This window comes from Callionymus lyra, chromosome 18 (assembly GCF_982586985.1).
Source record: "Callionymus lyra chromosome 18, fCalLyr1.hap1.1, whole genome shotgun sequence".
In the NCBI taxonomy this organism is placed as follows: Eukaryota; Metazoa; Chordata; class Actinopteri; order Syngnathiformes; family Callionymidae; genus Callionymus; species Callionymus lyra.
The window spans coordinates 4,774,708-4,799,737 of NC_141835.1; the positions used below are offsets into that span (position 1 = coordinate 4,774,708).

At 45.9% G+C, this 25,030-nt stretch overlaps 1 protein-coding gene across 1 annotated transcript in view; it reads left to right on the plus strand.

The window, feature by feature from the left end:
• slc8a3 (solute carrier family 8 member 3) overlaps positions 1 to 25,030 on the plus strand; it is a 118,653-nt gene that overhangs the window by 58,931 nt on the left and 34,692 nt on the right. The window contains exon 3 of the mRNA XM_087779451.1: positions 20,040 to 20,146. Coding sequence (XP_087635577.1) covers positions 20,040 to 20,146 — 107 coding nt within the window. The remainder of the gene's footprint in view (positions 1 to 20,039; positions 20,147 to 25,030) is intronic.

A 25,030-nucleotide genomic window follows, 5' to 3' on the forward strand; every position in this document is an offset into this window, starting at 1 on the left:
TTCATTGTTATGCCACTGCTATTTACATTTTTGTCAATATCCGTTGGCCCTGAACACGACAGAGAAAGGACACATTTGCCCTGGAAGCCCCGGCTCGACTCCCACACAAACTTCCTGTGTCCATCTCGCCCTCGTGACTTTGCATCGGCGGCCGCGGTGACATTGTCGTGGTCCGAGCGAATCACCGTCACCCGGCTCCTAAAACCGCCGTGAACACTTACAATGGTCGGCTGAATGGCCCGAACATGTTTATCTATGGAGCATTCGTGTCCACCGGGAGGAACAACAAAGTTGAAGGACGAGCTCCGATGGGATGACGCTGATTCAAACCCTCAGCTGCGCCGGTTTCTCATCTCCTCGCCACATGTCATCCCGCTCTCTGTTGATCAGCGACTTGGATATCGGTGGAAGGAGCTTGTTAGCAATGTTGGACCGCGGTTCTGGCTCGACTTGAACGAGGCTTGTGTTCATGTTAGCGGAGCGTTCAAGCGGTGGTTGCGTGCCAGACGGATACAGCAGGCAGTGTGTGTGTTGCTTTCCAGCAGATTGGAAGAGGAGAAAGAGAAGCGAGTGTGTGAACAGCTGGTGACTAAGGAGAGTTTGAAATCACGACAGGGAAAACAGGGCAGGAAGCAGAGCGAGATACATTTGAAACAGAATTAGATTTAGGTGTTTGAGGAGGAGCGGGGGGGGGTCAGGTAGGAGTTTCAGTCAATCCAAAGTAGAGCCTATTTTATCCATAAAGAATCGGGTATAGTTTTGGTTCTATGGGATGCCGGTGCCAAACCGATACGTTTCTGTTAACGGCACCTGGAAAAAGTTCTGAAGAATTCCATCCACTGCTGAGGTCAAGACTTCTGTCCCCACTATTGTTGCTTTTTTCCCACAAGACACGTGTCATAACATGCAGGTCATGGTTTACTTCCCAGAGAGATCTAAGTCTGGACCCAGGCCTCGGGCGATGGAATTTTGGGCCGACATACCGTACTCCTTCCCGTACTGTTTTTTTTTTTGTTCAATGGCGGGTTTGTTTCTTGAGTTAAGAGTCACGCTGATGACGCGTCACTCTCTGACCAATCAGTGGACGTCACTTATTTTAGCGCTGGCTTTAGCTCGCTCGGAACCAGAGCGGGACAGCAACGGAAAATCCTACCTGCTGCGACGTACTGTCGTATACTCACCAGAAATAATGTAGTCGAGTACAGTGTGACTAACATGAACCAATGTGAAGGGCGATAACATTTCTATGGTGTCTCACGATTAGACTTACCTCCCGAAGAGAGCTGTTCAGGGGGCACCCTGGAAAGGTGTCCAAGGAGCCTCAACCGTCTGCTTTGGAATTGATGGAGAGGCAGTTAATCGAGCATACTTCTCTTAGTATACTAGAAGTTAGTACGCATCAGGATAGTGTGCATACTAACTAGTACGACAAATTCTCCACAGATAGTATGTCTCAAATCAAACTCTGCTGCTACACACTAACAGGAAATGACGCGACAGCTTCTTCTTCTACTTCTATTTAACGATGGTTGCAACCAGCTGTTTGAACGCTATCGCCACCTGCTGGCAGCACGTTTTGCAAGTTTGGAAAAAGAAATAAAGAAAAAATATGAGAATCGAAATATTCGCGAGATATTTAAGCTGGTATCAGCAGCGAAGACGTGTTTATCCTCCTACTGCTGCTGGAAATACACCTGTAAGTATATGAATATATATATATATATATATGACGTAACTTCGGTTTAAAGCGTCACTAAGATGGAGCCGTTTGGGTTGATAAGTGTCCATCGATCCATACTCAGTTTTGTGGGCGTTTAAGTACGCCAATTTAGTGTGCATGGCGCACTAAATTTCTCATACTAATAATTGAGACGCACTTACGCACTAAAAATACTAACTTTGAGTACGCAAGTATGCGATTTGAGACACAGCACTGGTACTTCTTTGGTATTCTTGGTATTAATGGTGGCGACAAATGCGCCGCCCGTGTCAGTACACCCGTCTTATTTAAATAAGTATCAGCGTTGATGTCGGAGCCGGTGGAGTGTCGGCACGCATCCCTAATGATGGCTTTAATTGCTTCAATGGTGACCCCGTTCTGAAGGGAAGTTAATCCCCGGTGCAACCGGCGGTGTGATCCATGAGTGGCAGGTCTCGCAGTGTGGGGTCTCTGACAGCTGGAGGACAAAAAACGCTTTCCTTTTCTCCACCCAATTACTTCCGTCGCATCCCGACGTTCCCGCCTCCTGCACGGGCCTCGGGGTTCGCTCGAGCTGGCTCACCTGCGGGGGGCTGCCGAACAGGTGTTGACCCCCCGTCGGGGGGTGGGGGGGTCTCACTCCAGAGGTGGAGTGAGCTCGGCATGTCGATGACTCTGAAATCAGGCGGGATCTTGAACCGACACACAAATGCCCGGCCGAGGAGATCTAAAAATAACGACGTCACCGTCGGGGAGCGAACGTGGAAACAAAGTAAATGAAGGCAGAAGCAGTGGCCCGCGGTGCAGGGGTGGGATGGGAGCGTGGGGGGTCTGCAGAGAAATGGCTGCACGGGGCGTGGGGGGGGGCGGAGAGGGGGTGAAGATGAGACGCCGGCTGGACTGGACGAGGCATATCTGCCATGATTGTCCCTGTCACACCTTGTTAAAACTTCCCGCCGCGCTCCCTCCATCCTCGCTCTCTCCTGCAGCAGATGCACGGCCAGCTCCTGACAAACAGAAGAAGAAGAAGAAGAAGAAGAAGAAGAAGAAGAAGAAGAGGAGGAGGAGGAGGAGGCCGCGGATCCTTCACATGGTCACGCCGGGCGAGCAAAGAAGCCGAGCGTCAGGAAGGAAGATGGCACACGCTGTTGAGAAGGATTAGCTGGAAGGTCATGAATATGAAACGGAGTCCGACCCGGGTCACATGTTTAACATTCATAAGCATATAGACCTTCCTGGCGTGTTTCTGCTCACGTTCTGCAAAGGAAGTATTATTAGGACCAGTTTCCTGAGAGACGGCGCAGGGTTCCTCTTATACAGGCTCGTCTGAACATGGAATCAACCTTTTGACGTCAGAAACTACGGGTTGATCTTGACATTTAACATTTGAACTGTAGAAGAAAAATCGCTAAATTGACGCCTCAGTGCTTTGATGTTGTCACGTGATCGTCTGCGTGTTTCATGATTGGCTGAAAGTGTCGATCCAGTTGCTCGGTACTCTTTTGGTTTTGTGTAGTGACACTGGTGCAGAAAACTGACCAGAAACTGTTTCCTTCAACTGAGAAAAATCTATAAACTTAGGAAAATGTTGTCGGAACATGATCTGGAGCTTGTAATCCATGCGTTTGTTTCTTCTCGTCTGGACTATTGTAACAGTTTGTTTTCATGTCTTAACAAGAAGGATCGTCTCGCCTGCAGTTCATACAAAACTTTGCAGCCAGAATTCTGAGCCGCTCTAGTAGAAGAACTCACATTTCTCCTTAAAACTCTTCACTGGCTTCCAGTTTCTTTCAGGATCAACTTTAAAATTCTGGTTCTTACTTTCAGATCTATTCATGGTCAGACCTTCCATCAGTGATCTGATCCAGCCTTACACCCCAGCTCGGGCTCTGAGGTCTGTGGATCAGAATCTACTTATGGTTCCTGAACTTCAGGACCAGAGGAGAGAAATCCTTCCAGACTGTTGCTCCTAAGCTTTGGAACCATCTTCTCTCTCTTTGCTCTTGATGATCTACTGACTCCTTTAAGAAACATCTTAAGACGTTTCTATTTGTTCAGGCTTTTCCTTGATTTTCTGGAACTCCTGTGTTGTTCTCAGTATTATCTTGACCTTTAAAGTATGTACTTTTTTGAGTATTGTTTTGATTGTTTAAGCGCTTTGTGACCCTGGTCTCGAAAAGCGCTATATAAATAAATATTACTTACTTACTTTCTTACTTACACTTTCATACCAACATTTATAATTCAGTTATTCAAAAGCAAGATAAATATTAAATTATTTAATAAACAATGATTGAACCTGTCAATAAACAAATGGTTGAGTTAAATTATTCTGGAAACAAATTAAATGTTACAACATTTAATCAAACCGTTCAATATACCGATGACTTCACTTATTAAGTTGAAAAGGAGTCGGAACAGGGTTTTATTTTAGTTTGAAGGGGACTTGACTCCAAACAATGTCATAACTCTGAGTTCAAAGACGACCTTGGACTCACTGAAGTACCACAGTAGTTTTTGTTCTTTCAATCAAACAGTGTCGCACAGTCAGAATCTGAAACTGGAAACTCAAACGTATGCCAGGTGATCTGGACTAATCCTGACAAGGAGACCAGGATTCTGTCAGAAGAGCTGGAACTAAGGAGGGAAAAGTCATGTGACCTTGTCTCGACCTAGGATGAGACAGAAGTTAATAGATCATCAGACAAGCTAACGCTGGCTTCTGCGGTTGCTAAACATTCAGCTTGATAGTGGGTCGTTCTTCTGGCCACGTGTTTCAATTTGGCTACGTTTCTGAGCTGCTCTAGTAGAAGAACTCACAGATCTATTCATGGTCAGACCTTCCATCAGTAGATTCTGATCCAGACTTACACCCCAGCTCGGGCTCTGAGGTCTGTGGATCAGAATCTACTGATGGTTCCTGAACTTCAGGACCAGAGGAGAGAAATCCTTCCAGACTGTTGCTCCTAATCTTTGGAACCATCTCTGTGTTTGATGATCTACTGACTCCTTCAAGAAACATCTGTGTTTGATGATCTACTGACTCCTTCAAGAAACATCTGTGTTTGATGTTCTACTGACTCCTTCAAGAAACATCTGTGTTTGATGATCTACTGACTCCTTCAAGAAACATCTGTGTTTGATGATCTACTGACTCCTTCAAGAAACATCTGTGTTTGATGATCTACTGACTCCTTCAAGAAACATCTCTGTGTTTGATGATCTACTGACTCCTTCAAGAAACATCTATGTTTGATGATCTACTGACTCCTTCAAGAAACATCTGTGTTTGATGATCTACTGACTCCTTCAAGAAACATCCGTGTTTGATGATCTACTGACTCCTTCAAGAAACATCTGTGTTTGATGATCTACTGACTCCTTCAAGAAACATCTATGTTTGATGATCTACTGACTCCTTCAAGAAACATCTGTGTTTGATGATCTACTGACTCCTTCAAGAAACATCTGTGTTTGATGATCTACTGACTCCTTCAAGAAACATCTGTGTTTGATGATCTACTGACTCCTTCAAGAAACATCTGTGTTTGATGATCTACTGACTCCTTCAAGAAACATCTCAAGACACTTTTATTTGAGCTTTTTCTTAACTTCTCTTATTCATCTCTGTGTTCTCTTGATCTTTTAAAGTATGTATTTCAACTGTGTATCGTTCGATTGTTTAAGCGCCTCGTGACCCTGGTCCAAGAAAAAGGGCGCTTTACAAATAGCAATCACTTACTTACAAGAAGACACGAGGCAGGAGAAAAATGGAGGCGGCCTCTCTAATTGAATCACCATGTCGGCGGTGAAGTTCTTTCTCCGGCGCTCCTCGAACAAATGTCACCGTGAATGTGGGGAGAGACTGAAGGCTGCATCGATTAGTTCAGTTCCCACGACGCCACCCCTTTTTCTTCACCTCCTCCGCCCGACGTTCTCCGTGGACTCTCCGGCGTTCAAACCAGAAACCCCCCCAGACCGTCCGATGGACTTCCTCGCCCCGCGGCGGCGAGACGGCGACGGCGGACTCGCTCTTCAGTGAGTTCCTGCCCTTTGCATGTTTCTTCCACGCCGATGACTTCCCGTGGTCGTCCCTCGCTGCACGCCGCTGTATTTTTAGCCACTTAGCGTTTGACATCATCCGACGGAGGCTCGGCGGTGGAATGTAATTCACAAGATTTAGCAGCTGCTCCGAGGTCATGGCGTCCCAGAGACGCCGAGGTCAGTGTTCATCTCCGCGGACGACTTTTGTTGTTTTTTTTTCGTGGCAGTCGAACTGGCGGCGAGGAACATGCGACACATGTGATGACATGATGTCACGTGAACCCGGGGAGATGAGTGGCGGTCGTGATCGCTGCGACTCTTGCAGTGCATTGTGGGTTGCTTTTTTTCCCACCCATCACTCATAACAAAGTTCAATCATGAAAGAAAATGATGGAGATGAAGATTCATTGAATCATTGGGAAAAAGGTGGATATCAATATATTTAAAAATGTTCCTTTCAATACTTTTTTAAGAAACTCAAATAAAAAAAACAAAAACACAATACATTCCTTTAATAAACAGGTTATATTAGAACTAATATAATCTTCATACTTTTACTCATACTTTTTTTCAGGACCAGAGGAGAGAAATCCTTCCAGACTGTTGCTCCTAAGCTTTGGAACGATCTTCTCTCTCTTTGTTCTTGATGGATCTACTGACTCCTTTAAGAAACATCTTAAGACGTTTCTATTTGTTCAGGCTTTTCCTTGATTTTCTGGAACTCCTGTGTTGTTCTCAGTATTATCTTGATCTTTAAAGTATGTACTTTTTTGAGTATTGTTTTGATTGTTAAAGTGCTTTGTGACCCTGGTCTGGAAAAGCGCTATACAAATAAATATTACTTACTTACTTACTTACTTACTTATTAGGGCCAAATAAGTACAGTCAAAGATCAAAGATTGAATCGGGTTTATTAAAATAAAATTAAAATAAACAAATAAATACTTTATTATCATCTATAAAGGTATAATAATTGCTACTCTTGATGCTAATAATGCTAGTCTTGATGCTAATAATGCTACTCTTGATGCTATACTTGCTAGCTTAGCGACTGCAGTAGAAACTTAACTTCAATTTTCTTAATTCGATATTTCTAAGAGCAAATTGGGGACATTTTTACGACAGGACAACATGTAATACTTTATAGATAAACTCATGTATTGTGACTTAAACGGAGCTCATTCTCTCTCTAACAGAGTGTAAAAAGATAAAATCATGCAGGTCTATTACAATATTTAAGCACCTGAAGAAGAGCCGCTCACACTGCTCTGAGCTAATAAACAAATACAAAATCAGAGATCATTTTCAAGCTGCCCACACCTCCGTCGCTACATTAGATACATTCCTTGAACATGTATACAGTAGTTTTATGATTCGTTTTGTGTAAAATAAAAACAAAAGCGTTCAAATGTTAAAGTAATGTGTAGTTTTGGAGCAACTGTACTGTCATTTGGTCACCAGTTGCTTGTGTTGTTTACTCGAGATAAAAATTCCTGACACACTGAGCTCTTATAGGGATTAAAATAACAACATTTGTTTTGGATTATTATGGTCTGTCCACTGACTCTGACACCGTGACTTAAATGAATGTTTCGGGCTCGTGCCTCAACTTCACCACGACCAGTTCTGACCTACTTCCTGGTGCGGAGCGAATATATGTCGACGGCATTAGTGTCGAGCGTTGTGGCCCCATGCTGCGAGCCGTGGCCCCTTTTATGCCGTCATTATTGCCCGGGACAATGATGAGGTTAATCTTTTTAGGGCGACACGGGGCGAGCCTGTGGGGGGTGATAATCTCATCCGAGACCAGAGGACGCACTCCAGCGACGGAGGACGCGCTGTGTCAACGAGTCGCCTCGTGTCTCCGCATAAGTGTGAGCATCCTTGACGGCGTCGGAGGAGGTTTGAAGTGTCTCGGGAGACGTGGAGTGTTGGTGTGAAGGGACGAGAACATGTGTCCCTGTGATTAGCTTCTCTCGCGCCACACTTGGATGACAAGCACCAGGTGAACGTTTGTTCTGTGACCTGAAGGGATTTATTCCTCAACACATGCGTGGTATTGTTCTTGTTGCTGCACTTAAAGTACCTGGACCTGGTCCTCAGGAAGACAGTCTTGGATGTCCTCAGGAAGACAGTCTTGAACGTCTTCAGGAAGACAGTCTTGGATGTCCTCAGGAAGACAGTCTTGGAAGACAGTTTGAACGTCTTCAGGAAGACGGTCTTGGACGTCTTCAGGAAGACAGTCTTGGACGTCCTCAGGAAAGACAGTCTTGGACGTCCTCAGGAAAGACCGTCTTGGACGTCCTCAGGAAAGACAGTTTGGACATTCTCAGGAAGACAGTCTTGGACGTCCTCGGGAAAGACAGTCTTGGACGTCCTCAGGAAAGACAGTCTTGGACGTCCCCAGGAAAGACAGTCTTGGACGTCCACAGGAAAGACAGTTTGGACATTCTCAGGAAGACAGTCTAGGATGTCCTCAGGAAGACTTTCTTGGACGTCCTCAGGAAAGACAGTCTTGGACGTCCTCAGGAAAGGCCGTCTTGGACGTCCTCAGGAAAGACAGTTTGGACATTCTCAGGAAGACAGTCTTGGACGTCCTCGGGAAAGACAGTCTTGGACGTCCTCAGAAAAGACAGTCATGGACGTCCTCAGGAAAGACCGTCTTGGACGTCCTCAGGAAAGACCGTCTTGGACGTCCTCAGGAAAGACAGTTTGGACATTCTCAGAAAGACAGTCTTGGACGTCCTCGGGAAAGACAGTCTTGGATGTCCTCGGGAAGACGGTCTTGGACGTCCTCAGGAAAGACAGTCTTGGACGTCCTCAGGAAAGACAGTCTTGGAAGTCCTCAGGAAAGACAGTTTGGACATTCTCAGAAAGACGGTCTTGGACGTCCTCAGGAAAGACAGTCTTGGACGTCCTCAGGAAAGACAGTCTTGGACGTCCTCAGGAAAGAGTCTTGGACGTCCTCAGGAAAGACGGTCTTGGACGTCCTCAGGAAAGACAGTCTTGGACGTCCTCGGGAAAGACAGTCTTGGACGTCCTCGGGAAAGACAGTCTTGGACGTCCTCAGGAAAGACAGTTTGGACATTCTCAGGAAGACAGTCTTGGACGTCCTCGGGAAGACAGTCTTGGACGTCCTCAGGAAAGACAGTCTTGGACGTCCTCGGGAAAGACAGTCTTGGATGTCCTCGGGAAGACGGTCTTGGACGTCCTCAGGAAAGACAGTCTTGGACGTCCTCAGGAAAGACCGTCTTGGACGTCCTCGGGAAAGACAGTCTTGGACGTCCTCGGGAAAGACAGTCTTGGACGTCCTCAGGAAAGACAGTCTTGGACGTCCTCGGGAAAGACAGTCTTGGATGTCCTCGGGAAGACGGTCTTGGACGTCCTCAGGAAAGACAGTCTTGGACGTCCTCAGGAAAGACCGTCTTGGACGTCCTCGGGAAAGACAGTCTTGGACGTCCTCGGGAAAGACAGTCTTGGACGTCCTCAGGAAAGACAGTCTTGGACGTCTTCAGGAAAGACCGTCTTGGACGTCCTCAGGAAAGACCGTCTTGGACGTCCTCAGGAAAGACAGTTTGGACATTCTCAGGAAGACAGTCTAGGATGTCCTCAGAAAGACAGTCTTGGACATTCTCAGGAAGACAGTCTTGGACGTCCCCGGGAAGACCGTCTTGGACGTCCTCAGGAAACAAAGTTTGGACATTCTCAGGAAGACAGTCTTGGACGTCCTCGGGAAGACAGTCTTGGACGTCCTCGGGAAGACAGTCTTGGACGTCCTCAAAAAGACAGTCTTGGACGTCCTCAGGAAAGACCGTCTTGGACGTCCTCGGGAAAGACAGTCTTGGACGTCCTCGGGAAAGACAGTCTTGGACGTCCTCAGGAAAGACAGTCTTGGACGTCCTCGGGAAAGACAGTCTTGGATGTCCTCGGGAAGACGGTCTTGGACGTCCTCAGGAAAGACAGTCTTGGACGTCCTCAGGAAAGACCGTCTTGGACGTCCTCGGGAAAGACAGTCTTGGACGTCCTCGGGAAAGACAGTCTTGGACGTCCTCAGGAAAGACAGTCTTGGACGTCCTCAGGAAAGACCGTCTTGGACGTCCTCAGGAAAGACCGTCTTGGACGTCCTCAGGAAAGACAGTTTGGACATTCTCAGGAAGACAGTCTAGGATGTCCTCAGAAAGACAGTCTTGGACATTCTCAGGAAGACAGTCTTAGACGTCCCCGGGAAGACCGTCTTGGACGTCCTCAGGAAACAAAGTTTGGACATTCTCAGGAAGACAGTCTTGGACGTCCTCGGGAAGACAGTCTTGGACGTCCTCGGGAAGACAGTCTTGGACGTCCTCAAAAAGACAGTCTTGGACGTCCTCAGGAAAGACAGTCTTGGACGTCCACAGGAAAGACAGTTTGGACATTCTCAGGAAGACAGTCTAGGATGTCCTCAGGAAGACTTTCTTGGATGTCCTCAGGAAAGGCCGAGTCCCAAAACGCGCACTTCTTCGAGGTCCCTGGTTTACAGTACACGTTAAGACAGTGCATCAGTGCCTTCATTTTAAGTGGTAAAAACATTGACAAATATTTATTACTCACAAAAATAACTTTAAAAAAAATGACAGTTATGTTTATCCTGATGCTAATGCTAACTAGCTTACTGACGCTAAGTTGCAGCTAGCATGTTGCTATCCTTCTACTAAGGTAAAAACTGTCTTTGATTCTCTGGCCTTCATCAGGAGTATTAGTCCATTCAGTCGCGTGTGAGGATCCAGTTGTTGCTAATAATGGAACATGAAGTCTCTGGACCTGATCCAGCCCCGGACCGAGCCAGAGGACAGAACCGATCGTCCGTTTGCTGGATGTTACATTGGCGGCGTCACACTGGTCACGTGACCTGATGCCACGGCCTGTCAATGGTTCCGCCGGCGAGGAGAACGGTGACGTCGATCGTGCGTCTGCGACCCCCGGGGCCAACGTTTGTGTCCAAGTTAAAGATGTGTTTGTGTTGAGACCCCCTAACCCCCCACCACCACCGTCCTTGACTATTTTTAGATCCTATGTTTCTTTCATAAGTGGATGGTTGACGACGCGTCGACGCACACGAGCGGCGACCTTGTGGCACTCGTTGAACGTTGTTAATGTTCAATCACTGATGAAACCAAAAGGTTCTTCTTACAAGGGTTCTTTTTTTTTTTGTGGATCAGCGACAAACACGCCCACATCTGTCGCCCCGACTCTACGCCGGGTCAGAACACATGCACCCCCGACTCTAATGTGCGTTTCCCTGCTTGATTAGAGCCGCACTGAGGCGTCTCCGCCGGGGAATGTTGCGAAGCTAACGTCTCCTAAGTGCATGAGAGGAAGTCGTGAGGATCAGGGGTTCATGACAGTGTTGGGCGCAGGCAGGAGCAGGGGGACACCCTGGAAAGGACTTTATACTGTACACCATTGTCGGATTACGAGGGGCCATCGAGGTAAAAGAAAGAAGGGTTGAAGAAAAAGAGCTCAAATATGATGGAAATATATATATATATATATATTTATTTATATATATACTGTATATACAAAAGAATATGAAAAATAATGTATTTGACTGTATATTTTTAAATATAAAAAGAAGGTGCTGGTTTACATCAGAATATGAACTGATTTTTTTTTTGGTTGAAAATTTGTTTTTTTCAAAGTATGACAGTAGCTCGGTACTCTATTGGTCTGGTGACTCTATTGTACCAACATTTTTGATAAAAAAAATATTTGTAATTATTATGATAAGAATCAAATTCTACGTGTTAAATAAATGCATTCATTAATATTGTAAATTGTAAATAAAATATTATAAAATATTATAAAATATTAATATTAGTTGTTTTTTTTATTCAATTTTTAAATAAAGACATTTTTCAGTTGAATTATTTCATAAAAAACTATTCAAACCTATGAATATAATTTATTTACTTCCATACTGGCGCTTGTGTCGAGAGATTCGTTATATTGATCCGTAATTAATCGATGCAATTAATCCATTTTAATCATACACAAAAATAGTTGAGAAAAGTCCACAATTTATATACTGTATATATTTTTTTACGATGAAAAAACTTGTAAACCCAAACAGTAGAGTAGGCGATTGACAAATTAAAAAATACTTATTAATTAGTTAATCAATTTGCGATTAATCGCATTATTTGACATGCCCAAAAAATAGCTAAGAAAAGTCCACAACTTGATGATGATTTGATGAAAATACTTGTGAACATAAACAGTAGAATAAGCGATTGGCCATTTGAAATACACTTATTATGTAGTCAATTAATTGCGATTAATCGCATTATTTGACCCAAAATATAGCCGAGAAAAGTCCACAACTTGATGATGATTTGATGAAAATACTTGTGAAAATAAACAGTAGAATAATCGATTGGCCAAATGAAATACACTTATTATGTAGTCAATTAATTGCGATTAATCGCATTATTTGACCCAAAATATAGCTGAGAAAAGTCCCCAATTTGATGATGATTTGATGAAAATACTTCTGAACAGAAACGGTAAAGTTATAATAAAAAAAGTTAGATTTACCAATTCAAAGATCACAAATTATGCAATCAATTAATCACGATTAATCCCATGACTGAAAAATCGCGTGACGTCCAGGAGGGGGCGCTTGTCACCCCGACTCTCTCACTATGACCCCGTTGGCTCCGGGTGACTTGACTTTGTACCTCCTTCATCTGGAACCCCATCATCTGCTGCACCTCCGAGTATTTTACCGTGTCGCGTCCTGGTCTAGAAGGAAGACCTTTGGTTCGACTCCCACAGAAATATATCTCTCTCTCTCCTCCCTCGGAGTGTCCTCTCCTTTTTAATTCTCTCCTTTTGTCTTTTTCTCCTTCAGTCCGGGCAGTCAGCAGCTTTTTACGAGGCAGTTTTGTGCGTGGCCTGTAAAACCTTCTCTTCCTCCCACAGTGGCATATTTCTCTCCATAACTCACAGTTCATTTCCCAATCCTGTCCCCTCCGGGTTTAATATTCCGGGTCGAGCAGGGAGTTCTCCTCTATTTTCATAGTGTTTTGCTTTATTTGCCGTCTTTTTCTCTTAGAGTCTCTTCATGCCGGAGTCAACTTGACCCGGTGTCCTCCTTAGCTTTGAAAGTTTTAGACCGAACAGTATTTATTATTTAAACTAGCAACTTTTTTTCAGGCAGATCCTGCACAAGAGACTATTGTGTCTTTCCTAGAAATACCTTTGTATCTCCAGGATGAAACAGTCTCTAGAGGAAGAAACATTTTTAGCAAATACCCTACTTACTAAGTAAGTAAGTAAGTAAGTAATATTTATTTATATAGCGCTTTTCGAGACCAGGGTCACAAAGCGCTTAAACAATCAAAACAATACTCAAAAAAAGTACATACTTTAAAGATCAAGATAATACTGAGAACAACACATTAAGCACCGTTTCCGGGAAGATCCAGGACCGGTTCTAAAGGTCTACGTCTCCTGTTGGGCCGACTTGGTTTTATCCTGGAAGAGCGAACAGGGAGGTTCCTGGGAAATAGAAAGTTGATTGTAAAAACATTTTGATTCAGGTTTTAGGCAATTTTTAACATACTTTTAAGCAATATTTTTGGGGTGGACCCAGAACAAGTGTCGGGAGACTACAAATACTGCAAAAATACTTCTGCATCTCCCAAAAGAGCCGCAAGAGGTTCCAGTTTACATACGGTTTTGGAGAAAATGTTACATGAATTCTTTAGGCACCTGCTCCGAGATCCATTTAACCGTTTCAAAAGTACTGATTTGTAGCTGGTATTGGGTAAAAACCAACAAGATTCTCATCTCTGTTCTCTTCGACCTTGAGCAAGTGGAAAGAACAAAACCAAACCATTGATTGGTTCTTTAAGGAAACATCAGTTTCAAAAGAGCTGAGCTAAAAGGGCGAAGATCTTGATGTATTCATGGTGAAGAACTCTGGGTAGTGACCGAAGGAACAAGCATTTACAAGCGAGGGAAGACGGTAGTTCAGGTGGTGTTCCGGGGGAAGCCCAAATGGGAGTAGATCTCGGGGGTAGACCCAGGACACGTTGGCGAGGTGTTGGGTTCTGCCAGGACTAGGGACGCCGCTGTGTTCTCCCAAAAGGAGATGGAAGAGATCCCTTAGGAATGGAGAGTCCAGTCCTCTTTGTTCCAGCAGCAACTCCTTCACCTCGCCTCAGAAAAAGCGGTAGAAGAAGAAGGCTTTAAGAATTTTCTTTCTGGCACTAGTTGGAAAAATCTTGGTCTCCTAATTCTCTTTCCTTCTGGGCTTTGAAAATTTGGGCTTCTATTGTTCCATATTTTGAGGCTGAAAGTACTGACAAAACGCTGAGTCATCACTATTTCTGCTCACGAACGTCCACTCGAGATCCACTCATGGAATCACGACTTTGGCTCGGATGACTAATGGTTTCTACTGTTCCTGACCTCGGATGCAGGTGGAAGGACGGCTCGGCGTGAGTTCGAGTCCAGCATTAATAACCGGCTCAACAGGGAGAACACGTCGCCCTCACCTTGAGCTCCACCTCAAGCTTCACCTTGAGCTTCACCTCGAGCTTCACCTCGAGCTTCACCTCGAGCTTCACCTCGAGCTCCACCTCGAGCTTCACCTCGAGCTTCACCTCGAGCTCCACCTCAAGCTCCACCTCGAGCTCCACCTCGAGCTCCACCTCGAGCTCCACCTCATGCTTCACCTCGAGCTCCACCTCGAGATCCACCTCGAGCTTCACCTCGAGCTCCACCTCGAGCTCCACCTCGAGCTCCACCTCGAGCTTCACCACGAGCTCCACCTCGAGCTTCACCTCGAGCTCCACCTCGAGCTTCACCTCGAGCTCCACCTCGAGCTCCACCTCGAGCTCCACCACGAGCTCCACCTCGAGCTTCACCTCGAGCTTCACCTCGAGCTTCACCTCGAGCTCCACCTCGAGCTTCACCTCGAGCTTCACCTCGAGCTTCACCTCGAGCTTCACCTCGAGCTCCACCTCGAGCTTCACCTCGAGCTCCACCTCGAGCTTCACCTCGAGCTTCACCTCGAGCTCCACCTCGAGCTTCACCTCGAGCTCCACCTCGAGCTTCACCTCGAGCTCCACCTCGAGCTCCACCTCAAGCTTCACCTCGAGCTTCACCTCAAGCTCAACCTCGAGCTCCACCTCGAGCTTCACCTCGAGCTTCACCTCGAGCTCCACCTCGAGCTTCACCTCGAGCTTCACCTCGAGCTCCACCTCGAGCTCCACCTCGAGCTTCACCTCGAGCTTCACCTCGAGCTCAACCTCGAGCTCCACCTCGAGCTTCACCTCGAGCTTCACCTCGAGCTCCACCTCGAGCTTCACCTCGAGCTTCACCTCAAGCTCCACCACGAGCTCCACCTCGAGCTTCACCACGAGCTCCACCACGAGCTCCACCTCGAGCTTCACCTCGAGCTCCACCACGAGCTCCACCTCGAGCTTCACCACAAGCTCCACCTCGAGCTTCACCTCGAGCTTCACCTCGAGCTTCACCTCGAGCTCCACCACGAGCTTCACCTCGAGCTCCACCTCGAGCTTCACCTCGAGCTCCACCTCGAGCTTCACCACGAGCTCCACCACGAGCTCCACCTCGAGCTCCACCTCGAGCTTCACCTCGAGCTTCACCTCGAGCTCCACCTCGAGCTTCACCACGAGCTCCACCTCGAGCTTCACCTCGAGCTCCACCTCGAGCTCCACCTCGAGCTCCACCACGAGCTTCACCTCGAGCTTCACCTCGAGCTTCACCTCGAGCTCCACCTCGAGCTCCACCTCGAGCTTCACCTCGAGCTCCACCTCGAGCTTCACCTCGAGCTCCACCTCGAGCTTCACCTCGAGCTCCACCTCGAGCTCCACCTCGAGCTCCACCACGAGCTTCACCTCGAGCTCCACCTCGAGCTCCACCACGAGCTCCACCACGAGCTTCACCTCGAGCTCCACCTCGAGCTCCACCACGAGCTCCACCTCGAGCTCCACCTCGAGCTCCACCACGAGCTCCACCTCGAGCTCCACCACGAGCTTCACCTCGAGCTTCACCTCGAGCTTCACCTCGAGCTTCACCTCGAGCTTCACCTCGAGCTCCACCTCGCCATCTGTCCGCCACGTCCTCCATCTGATATTGTGGAGTCATACGATCTGGTATCGATCAGGGCCGCGACCTCACGGTCTCGTGGACTGGATGTTCAGTGTCCCCTGGAGATCCATGTGATCGCGTGTGGATTGTTGGGGGCGACGACCGCGCCGCCCGTTTAGTCAAGTGGCGGTTAATGATATTTGACAAAAGTCAATGCCGCGCCATCCGAACGCGTTCGGGCCAAACGGGAATCTTTCCGAAGCGCCACCACTTTTTTTCCGACATGTTTTTCCGAGGACGGGTCGTGATTCCCGAAAACGTCAAATCGCTCTGAATCTTTACCTCCGGTAACTTTAAAAAAAAGGGCTGGGATGGATGAACCTCGGTGTCCCGGAGTGAACCCCGGGACTCGCTGCAGCTGTCATATGTTATTTAAACAGCGCCTGACACCGGCGCATCCACTGCCTCACTTAAACGACTCCCCTCCGCGACTCCGACACCGGCTCGGAGCAGAAAGTTCCGTATAATTGCACGACCTACTCCATGGTTGATGATTTATTCATGAGGAGGCGTCGCCGCGGCGTCGACCATTTCGTGTTGGTTTAAAGTTCCCGGATCATCGCAAGACTTTTGGAAGGTGAAGAGTTTAGTCTTTGTTATCTTTGGTCCAACAGTATCTCTTCAGTACCACTGAGAGTCCCCCTCGTACCTGTTCTCCAGGGGGTTCTCCAGTTCCTTGTCTCCACGAGCACCTTCATATCTGCTCAACAGCTGCTGAAGTTTTCTTCGCACAGTTTAAAGTTTTACGATAAACATGTGTCGGTAAAGTTGGTAACGACGACATCTGAGCCTTTTATACTTTAACGAAACACCACGAAGATGGATCTGATTGGACAGATCCACCACAAACCAATCGAACACGATGTAGTGCACGTTCCAGGCCAGTAGTTGGCGCCGTTATGCATGCAATTGTTAGCATGTAAACAGTTAGCATAGCAATCCAACATTACTTACGAGTCTCACTTACCAGAGATATGGCATCCAAGTACGATGGCGGCCATTTTTTTTAACGCTTTAAGCAGTAGTTCTTACAAGGCTGGCAATAAAAGTTAAACGTTTCTGATGTTGATTCTGTAGATTGTGTTTGAATTTAAATCTAGTCCCGGTTTCATGAAAAAACATGTTTAATCAATATATTCAAACTAAGAAAATCAAAATTAAAACATATTTTATTATCAGACCAGTTCAACTACCAACTTTATCCTGTAAAACCTCTAAACTAGCATTAGCTTAGCATCATTAGCTTAGCATCGTTTCCTGTCTTCTTCAAGCTCACTTTGTTCTTCCTTATTTGTCGTCAACACGTCACATGACCAAGAACCGTGGCAGGTCGTATCATCGTGATCACCATCGTAATCCAATCGATACTTTTCCGATAGTGAGCGACGTCGGAAGTTTACAGTTTCCCTCGCTCGTCTCTGCGCGGACGCCGGTAAAAAAAAAAAAAAAAAAAGCAATAATCAGACTTTAATGAGGCCGTCCAGTAATCCCAGCGCTCTGTACCAGAAAACAGAGCTTTTTAATTACAGTGCTAATTTCCCATGAGGCCCTGGGGGCCATTTTTCTCCAGCTTGCCCACTTCCTGCTAGTCTTGACCTGGCATTGTTTTTAAAAAAAAACATTTTTGTCTTAAAGCTTAAACTCTTCTTTATACTCGCCAAAACTTTTGTTACTTTTCTCCGTTTTACGCAAATAAATGTTTCATTAGAGCCTCCATAATGAATCTCTTTGTCTGGTCGTGGCCCTCGGGCAGACGACGGAGGGAGATGTTTCCGAACGTGACTTTTTAGGAACAGATGAAAATGTTCCGCGTACGGCAGTGGACTGGAAGGAAGCGTGTTGTCGGCTCACGCTTCACTCCCTGATGTGCATCCGAACACGCCACGAGACACAAATCAGGAACTAAATTTGGAGTTTGGAAAGAACTCACGGCTGCTCTCGACCGGTTCGTGATGTTCCACATGAACGTTTCCTTTTTTTAATCTGGTTCATTTTGGGATGAAGTTGCTAGAAAAGGAGGAAACAGGAAGTGAACGAAACAGCCAATGAGGTTCCTGGACATGTGACTCACCAGGAAGTCGGGGTCAGGTGGAGGAGGTTGACTTTGCTTTGGAAACCGTTGATGGAAAAAGAAGTTTTTAAGTGTTTGAGGGCGAGGGACGTGAGGGAAGATTATCAGGTGAAAAAGTCTGAGGAACACATATTTTAACTTATTAACTTATGTCTTATCGATGGTTTTTTCCATTTTCAATGTATATTTACGGTGTCCTTGAGTGCTGTGAACGGCACCTTAAAATAACATTATTATTATTCTAAATGGTCCATAGCCTTGTACATGTGAACTGTTATTACAATGAACTATGATTACAATGAACTATTAAGTGTGACGGAGGTTGCAGGATCAGCTACTTCCCCTCGAGTTCCTCTTAAGAGCCGACGATCGGAGACGTCGTGCATGATTTAAAACACACTCAACAACACAACATGAATATCTCATCCAGCGCCGCGTTCACCGCCTTCACTCCAGGAAAACGTGACCAGAGCTGTGGTGGCAGAACATGGTCCAGAGATGTTTGAGCTGGAAACGGGGTCTGGATGTGACGCGTCAGTGTAGCATGAACTTCTGCACTCTCTGGGCTGAAGATTTGAAAGCAGTGGAAATAAAAGCAAGTTTCGTTTCCCCCGGAGACAGAAGCAGATGCTATCGCTGATGCTATCGCTGATGCTATCGCTGATGCTATCGCTGATGCTATCGCTGATGCTATCACTGATGCTATCGCTGATGCTATCACTGATGTTATCACTGATACTATCACTGATACTATCACTGGTGTTACTGCTGATGCTATCACTGATGCTATCAATGATGCTATCACTGATGTTATCACTGATGCTATTACTGATGTTATAAATGATGCTATCGCTGATGCTATCACTGATGCTGTCGCTGATGTTATCGCTGATGTTATCGCTGATGCTATCACTGATGTTATAACTGATGCTATCACAGATGTTATCACTGATGCTATCACTTATGTTATTGCTGATGCTATCACTGATACTAGCGCTGATGCTATCACTACTGTTATGGCTGATGCTATCACTGATGCTATCACTGATGCTATCACAGATGTTATCACTGATGCTATCACTAATGTTATCGCTGATGCTATCACTGATACTAGCGCTGATGCTATCACTAATGTTATGGCTGATGCTATCACTGATGCTATTGCTGATGCTATCACAGATGTTATCACTGATGCTATCACTAATGTTATCGCTGATGCTATCACTGATACTAGCGCTGATGCTATCACTGATGCTATCACTGATGCTTCTGTTTGTTTGTTAAAAATTATTTATTAATTTTCTAAATGAATTTAAAACAATTACAAAATGAGTTCAATATTCTAATTAAAAAAAGAAGATAATAAAACGTCTAAATTCAATGTATGTGTTTGTAGACTTTTAAATCTAATTTAAATTATTTATAATTTATAATTTGTTGGGACTTGTATTCCAAATATTTATATTGAATACATTTGATTAATAAAAATATATATATTTTTAAAAATAACATGAAATTTAACATTACAATATAATTGATGATTTAAAAAAAGGAAATGGTTGAAAAATAAAAACAATTTCAATTAAAAGAAACTGAAACTGAAATCATTTAATTAAATAATTTATATATTAAAAAGGTTGAATAGCTCGATATAGAAATGGTGGCACTATTACTAACATATCTATGTTAAATACTATAATACGTTCACGTGCACGGACATCGTCACGTGACAAAAAATGAATCCAACTTCAGTTCCTGCTATTGTGAGACGAGCGCTCGTCAACTACTGCGATCAATGGAGGCGATCGGCTGCAGCATTGATCCGTCGATCGTCTCCGTGATGAAAATCCATCTCAACTTATTTCTCACTCTATTCTCCACCAACAAGGTGGTTGTCACGACGACCGCGGCAGCCAATCGGCTTCATCCAGACACTGATGGATGCCCTTTTTCACAGCCCGCTGACCTTTCACCTTCTGACCTTTCTTGTTATTAATCCCACTTCCTGTCGCATATTAAACTTCCTCTCTCTTCTCTTCTCTTCTTCTCTTCCTGTTGTTCCGGCAGCAAAGTCATTCACGTGAAAGTGATTGACGACGAGGAGTACGAGAAGAACAAGAACTTCTACCTGGAGCTGGCTGAGCCGCGCATGGTAGACATGAGTCTGCAGAAAGGTGACGCTTTTTTCTTCTTCTTTTCTCTCCTTCATCTGTCGCTCACTTTCCTCCATCACTGCCTCCTTCTCTTTGCTGCTGCATCCTCACACTTGATCAACATCCTGACAAAAGTTCCTTGTTTGATGTGTTTGAACGGCTCATGGTTACAGCGACACACGTGCTAGCAGGTTAGCATATAGCTTCTCATGGTTACAGCGACACACGTGCTAGCAGGTTAGCATATAGCGGCTCATGGTTACAGCGACACAAGTGCTAGCAGGTTAGCATATAGCGGCTCATGGTTACAGCGACACACGTGCTAGCAGGTTAGCATATAGCGGCTCATGGTTACAGCGACACAAGTGCTAGCAGGTTAGCATATATCTACTCATGGTTACAATGACACACGTGCTAGCAGGTTAGCATATAGCGGCTCATGGTTACAGCGACACACGTGCTAGCAGGTTAGCATATAGCGACTCATGGTTACAGTGACACACGTGCTAGCAGGTTAGCATATAGCGACTCATGGTTACAGTGACACACGTGCTTGCAGGTTAGACTATAGTGACTCATGGTTACAGCGACATACGTGCTAGCCTGTTAGCATATAGCGACTCATGGTTACAGCGACACACGTGCTAGCAGGTTAGCATATAGCGACTCATGGTTACAGCGACACACGTGCTAGCAGGTTAGCATATATCGACTCATGGTTACAGTGACACACGTGCTAGCAGGTTAGACTGTAGTGACTCATGGTTACAGCGACATACGTGCTAGCAGGTTAGCATATATCGACTCATGGTTACAGTGACACACGTGCTAGCAGGTTAGACTATAGTGACTCATGGTTACAGCGACATACGTGCTAGCCTGTTAGCATATAGCGACTCATGGTTGCAGCGACACACGTGCTAGCAGGGTTAGCATGTAGCGACTCATAGTTACAGCGACACACGTGCGAGCAGGTTATCATATAGCGACTCATGGTTACAGCGACACACATGCTAGCAGGTTAGCATATAGCGGCTCATGGTTACAGCGACAAACGTGCTGGCAGGTTAGCATATAGTGGCTCATGGTTACAGCGACACATGTGCTAGCAGGTAAGCATATAGCGACTCATGGTTACAGCGACACACGTGCTAGCAGGTTGGCATATAGCAACACATGCTTACAGCGCCACACTCGCTAGCAGGTTAGCATATAGCGGCTTATGATTACAGCGACACACGTGCTAGCAGGTTAGCAAATAGCGGCCCATGGTTACAGCGACACACGTGCTAGCAGGTTAGCATATAGCGACTCCTGGTTACAGCGACACACATGCTAGCAGGTTAGCATTTAGCACCTCATGGTTAAAGCGACACACTTGCTAGCGTGTTAGCATATAGCGGGTGCTAATCAGAATTGCTAGAAAACTGGTTACAAAATGTGTAACACACAACAACACACCTCTTATACATGACACAACTGCAACAAAACACCAAACATTTCAACTGAAAAAACTATTAACAATAACAGTGCAACGACTGCTTATGTTGCTAATGCTACTGTTGCTATTTGATAAATACTGTAATTACAACTAAACTCCGTCTAGTGGAAAAATATTACTGCTATGACTCCTGGCAAAACTGTTTTCTGCAGTATTTTACAAATACTACAATCAATGCTAATTATTCTAAATGCTACAAGCTAGTCACTAATAGCATGTGGTTACCAAACTGAGCATACTCCCCGTAACGCTGCTGTCACAAGGACAAAAACACCCCGTAACGCTGCTGTCACAAGGACAAAAACACCCCATAACGCTGCTGTCACGAGGACACAAACACCGCGTAACGCTGCTGTCACAAGGACAAAAACACCCCGTAACGCTGCTGTCACAAGGACAAAAACACCCCGTAACGCTGCTGTCACAAGGACACAAACACCGCGTAACGCTGCTGTCACGACGACACAAACACCGCATAACGCTGCTGTCACAAGGACAAAAACACCCCGTAACACTGCTGTCACAAGGACAAAAACACCCCATAACGCTGCTGTCACGAGGACAAAAACACCCCATAACGCTGCTGTCACAAGGACAAAAACACCCCGTAACGCTGCTGTCACAAGGACACAAACACCGCGTAACGCTGCCGTCACGAGGACACAAACACCGCGTAACGCTGCTGTCACAAGGACAAAAACACCCCGTAACGTTGCTGTCACAAGGACAAAAACACCCCGTAACGCTGCTGTCACAAGGACACAAACACCGCGTAACACTGCCGTGACGAGGACAAAAACACCCCATAACGCTGCTGTCACGAGGACAAAAAAACCCCATAACGCTGCTGTCATGAGGACACAAACACCCCGTAACGCTGCTGTCACGAGGACACAAACACCCTGTAACACTGCCGTGACGAGGACAAAAACACCCCATAACGCTGCTGTCACAAGGACAAAAACACCCCGTAACGCTGCTGTCACAAGGATACAAACACCGCGTAACGCTGCTGTCACGAGGACACAAACACCCTGTAACACTGCCGTCACGAGGACAAAAACACCCCATAACGCTGCTGTCATGAGGACACAAACACCCCGTAACGCTGCTGTCATGAGTACACAAACACCGCGTAACGCTGCTGTCACGAGGACAAAAACACCCCGTAACGCTGCTGTCATGAGGACACAAACACCCCGTAACGCTGCCGTCACGAGGACAAAAACATCCCATAACGCTGCCGTCACGAGGACAAAAACACCCCATAACGCTGCTGTCACAAGGACAAAAACACCCCGTAACGCTGCTGTCACAAGGATACAAACACCGCGTAACGCTGCTGTCACGAGGACACAAACACCCCGTAACACTGCCGTCACGAGGACAAAAACACCCCATAACGCTGCTGTCATGAGGACACAAACACCCCGTAACGCTGCTGTCATGAGTACACAAACACCGCATAACGCTGCTGTCACGAGGACAAAAACACCCCGTAACGCTGCTGTCATGAGGACACAAACACCCCGTAACGCTGCCGTCACGAGGACAAAAACATCCCATAACGCTGCCGTCACGAGGACAAAAACACCCCATAACGCTGCTGTCACAAGGACAAAAACACCCTGTAACGCTGCTGTCACAAGGACAAAAACACCCCATAACGCTGCTGTCACGAGGACAAAAACACCCCATAATGCTGCTGTCACGAGTACACAAACACCGCGTAACGCTGCTGTCACAACGACACAAACACCGCATAACGCTGCTGTCACAAGGACAAAAACACCCCGTAACACTGCTGTCACAAGGACAAAAACACCCCATAACGCTGCTGTCACGAGGACAAAAACACCCCATAACGCTGCTGTCACAAGGACAAAAACACCCCGTAACGCTGCTGTCACAAGGACACAAACACCGCGTAACGCTGCCGTCACAAGGACACAAACACCCCATAACGCTGCCGTCACGAGGACAAAAACACCCCGTAACGCTGCTGTCACGAGGACAAAAAAACTCCATAACGCTGCTGTCATGAGGACACAAACACCCCATAACGCTGCTGTCACGAGGACACAAACACCCTGTAACACTGCCGTGACGAGGACAAAAACACCCCATAACGCTGCTGTCACAAGGACACAAACACCGCGTAACGCTGCTGTCACGAGGACACAAACACCCCGTAACGCTGCTGTCACGAGGACACAAACACCCCATAACGCTGCTGTCACGACGACACAAACACCCCATAACGCTGCCGTCACGAGGACACAAACACCCCGTAACGCTGCTGTCACGAGGACACAAACACCCCGTAACGCTGCTGTCACGAGGACACAAACACCCCATAACACTGCCGTCACGAGGACACAAACACCCCGTAACGCTGCCGTCACGAGGACACAAACACCCCGTAACACTGCCGTCACGTGGACAAAAACACCCCGTAACGCTGCCGTCACGAGGACCCAAACACCCCGTAACGCTGCCGTCACGAGGACACAAACACCCCGTAACGCTGCCGTCACAAGGACCCAAACACCCCGTAACGCTGCCGTCACGAGGACACAAACACCCCGTAACACTGCCGTCACGTGGACAAAAACACCCCGTAACGCTGCCGTCACGAGGACCCAAACACCCCGTAACGCTGCCGTCACGAGGACACAAACACCCCGTAACGCTGCCGTCACAAGGACCCAAACACCCCGTAACGCTGCCATCACGAGGACACAAACACCCCATAACGCTAGCGTAGCCCGTTGATCTCTGAGATGAATCTGAAGATTTCTTCCTCAGTAAGAAGCCGGCAGACATCTTGTTGTGTTATCTAACGCTGCATTATCTCACCCAGCTGAGCAGGTGTGAGGAGGTTCAACGCTCTGGCTTTGCCTTGTAACCCTTGAGCTCAAGTCAGTGTCTTTAGTTTCTAGATTCAACATCACAGCGTCTTTACAGATCAACTCTTGATCTGATGACGCCATCGTTTTGTTTCTGTGATTTAGTTTCATCAACCTTTGAAAAAATAACGTTGATTAAAACGTTGATAGAAACACTTAACGGAAGAATGTCATCAGAATATTGAGTTGTTGAATTTAATATTTGAGACTTCAAATGTTTTTGGATTCAAATCAGTTGAATTTCGTTTTTTAAGCATTGTTTTGTTTTTATTTGTGAATAATTTAATTTAATATTTTCTTTATTTATCGTAGATTTTTTCATTTTTTTAACAATTGAATTAAATATTTTCTTTATGGTTGATTTTTTCTTTTTTTAAATAATTAAATGTAATATTTTTCTATATTTATGGTTGATTTCTTTCTTTGTTTAATAATTGAATTTAATATTTTCTATATTTATGGTTCATTTTTGAAATAATGTTTTTATTTATATTT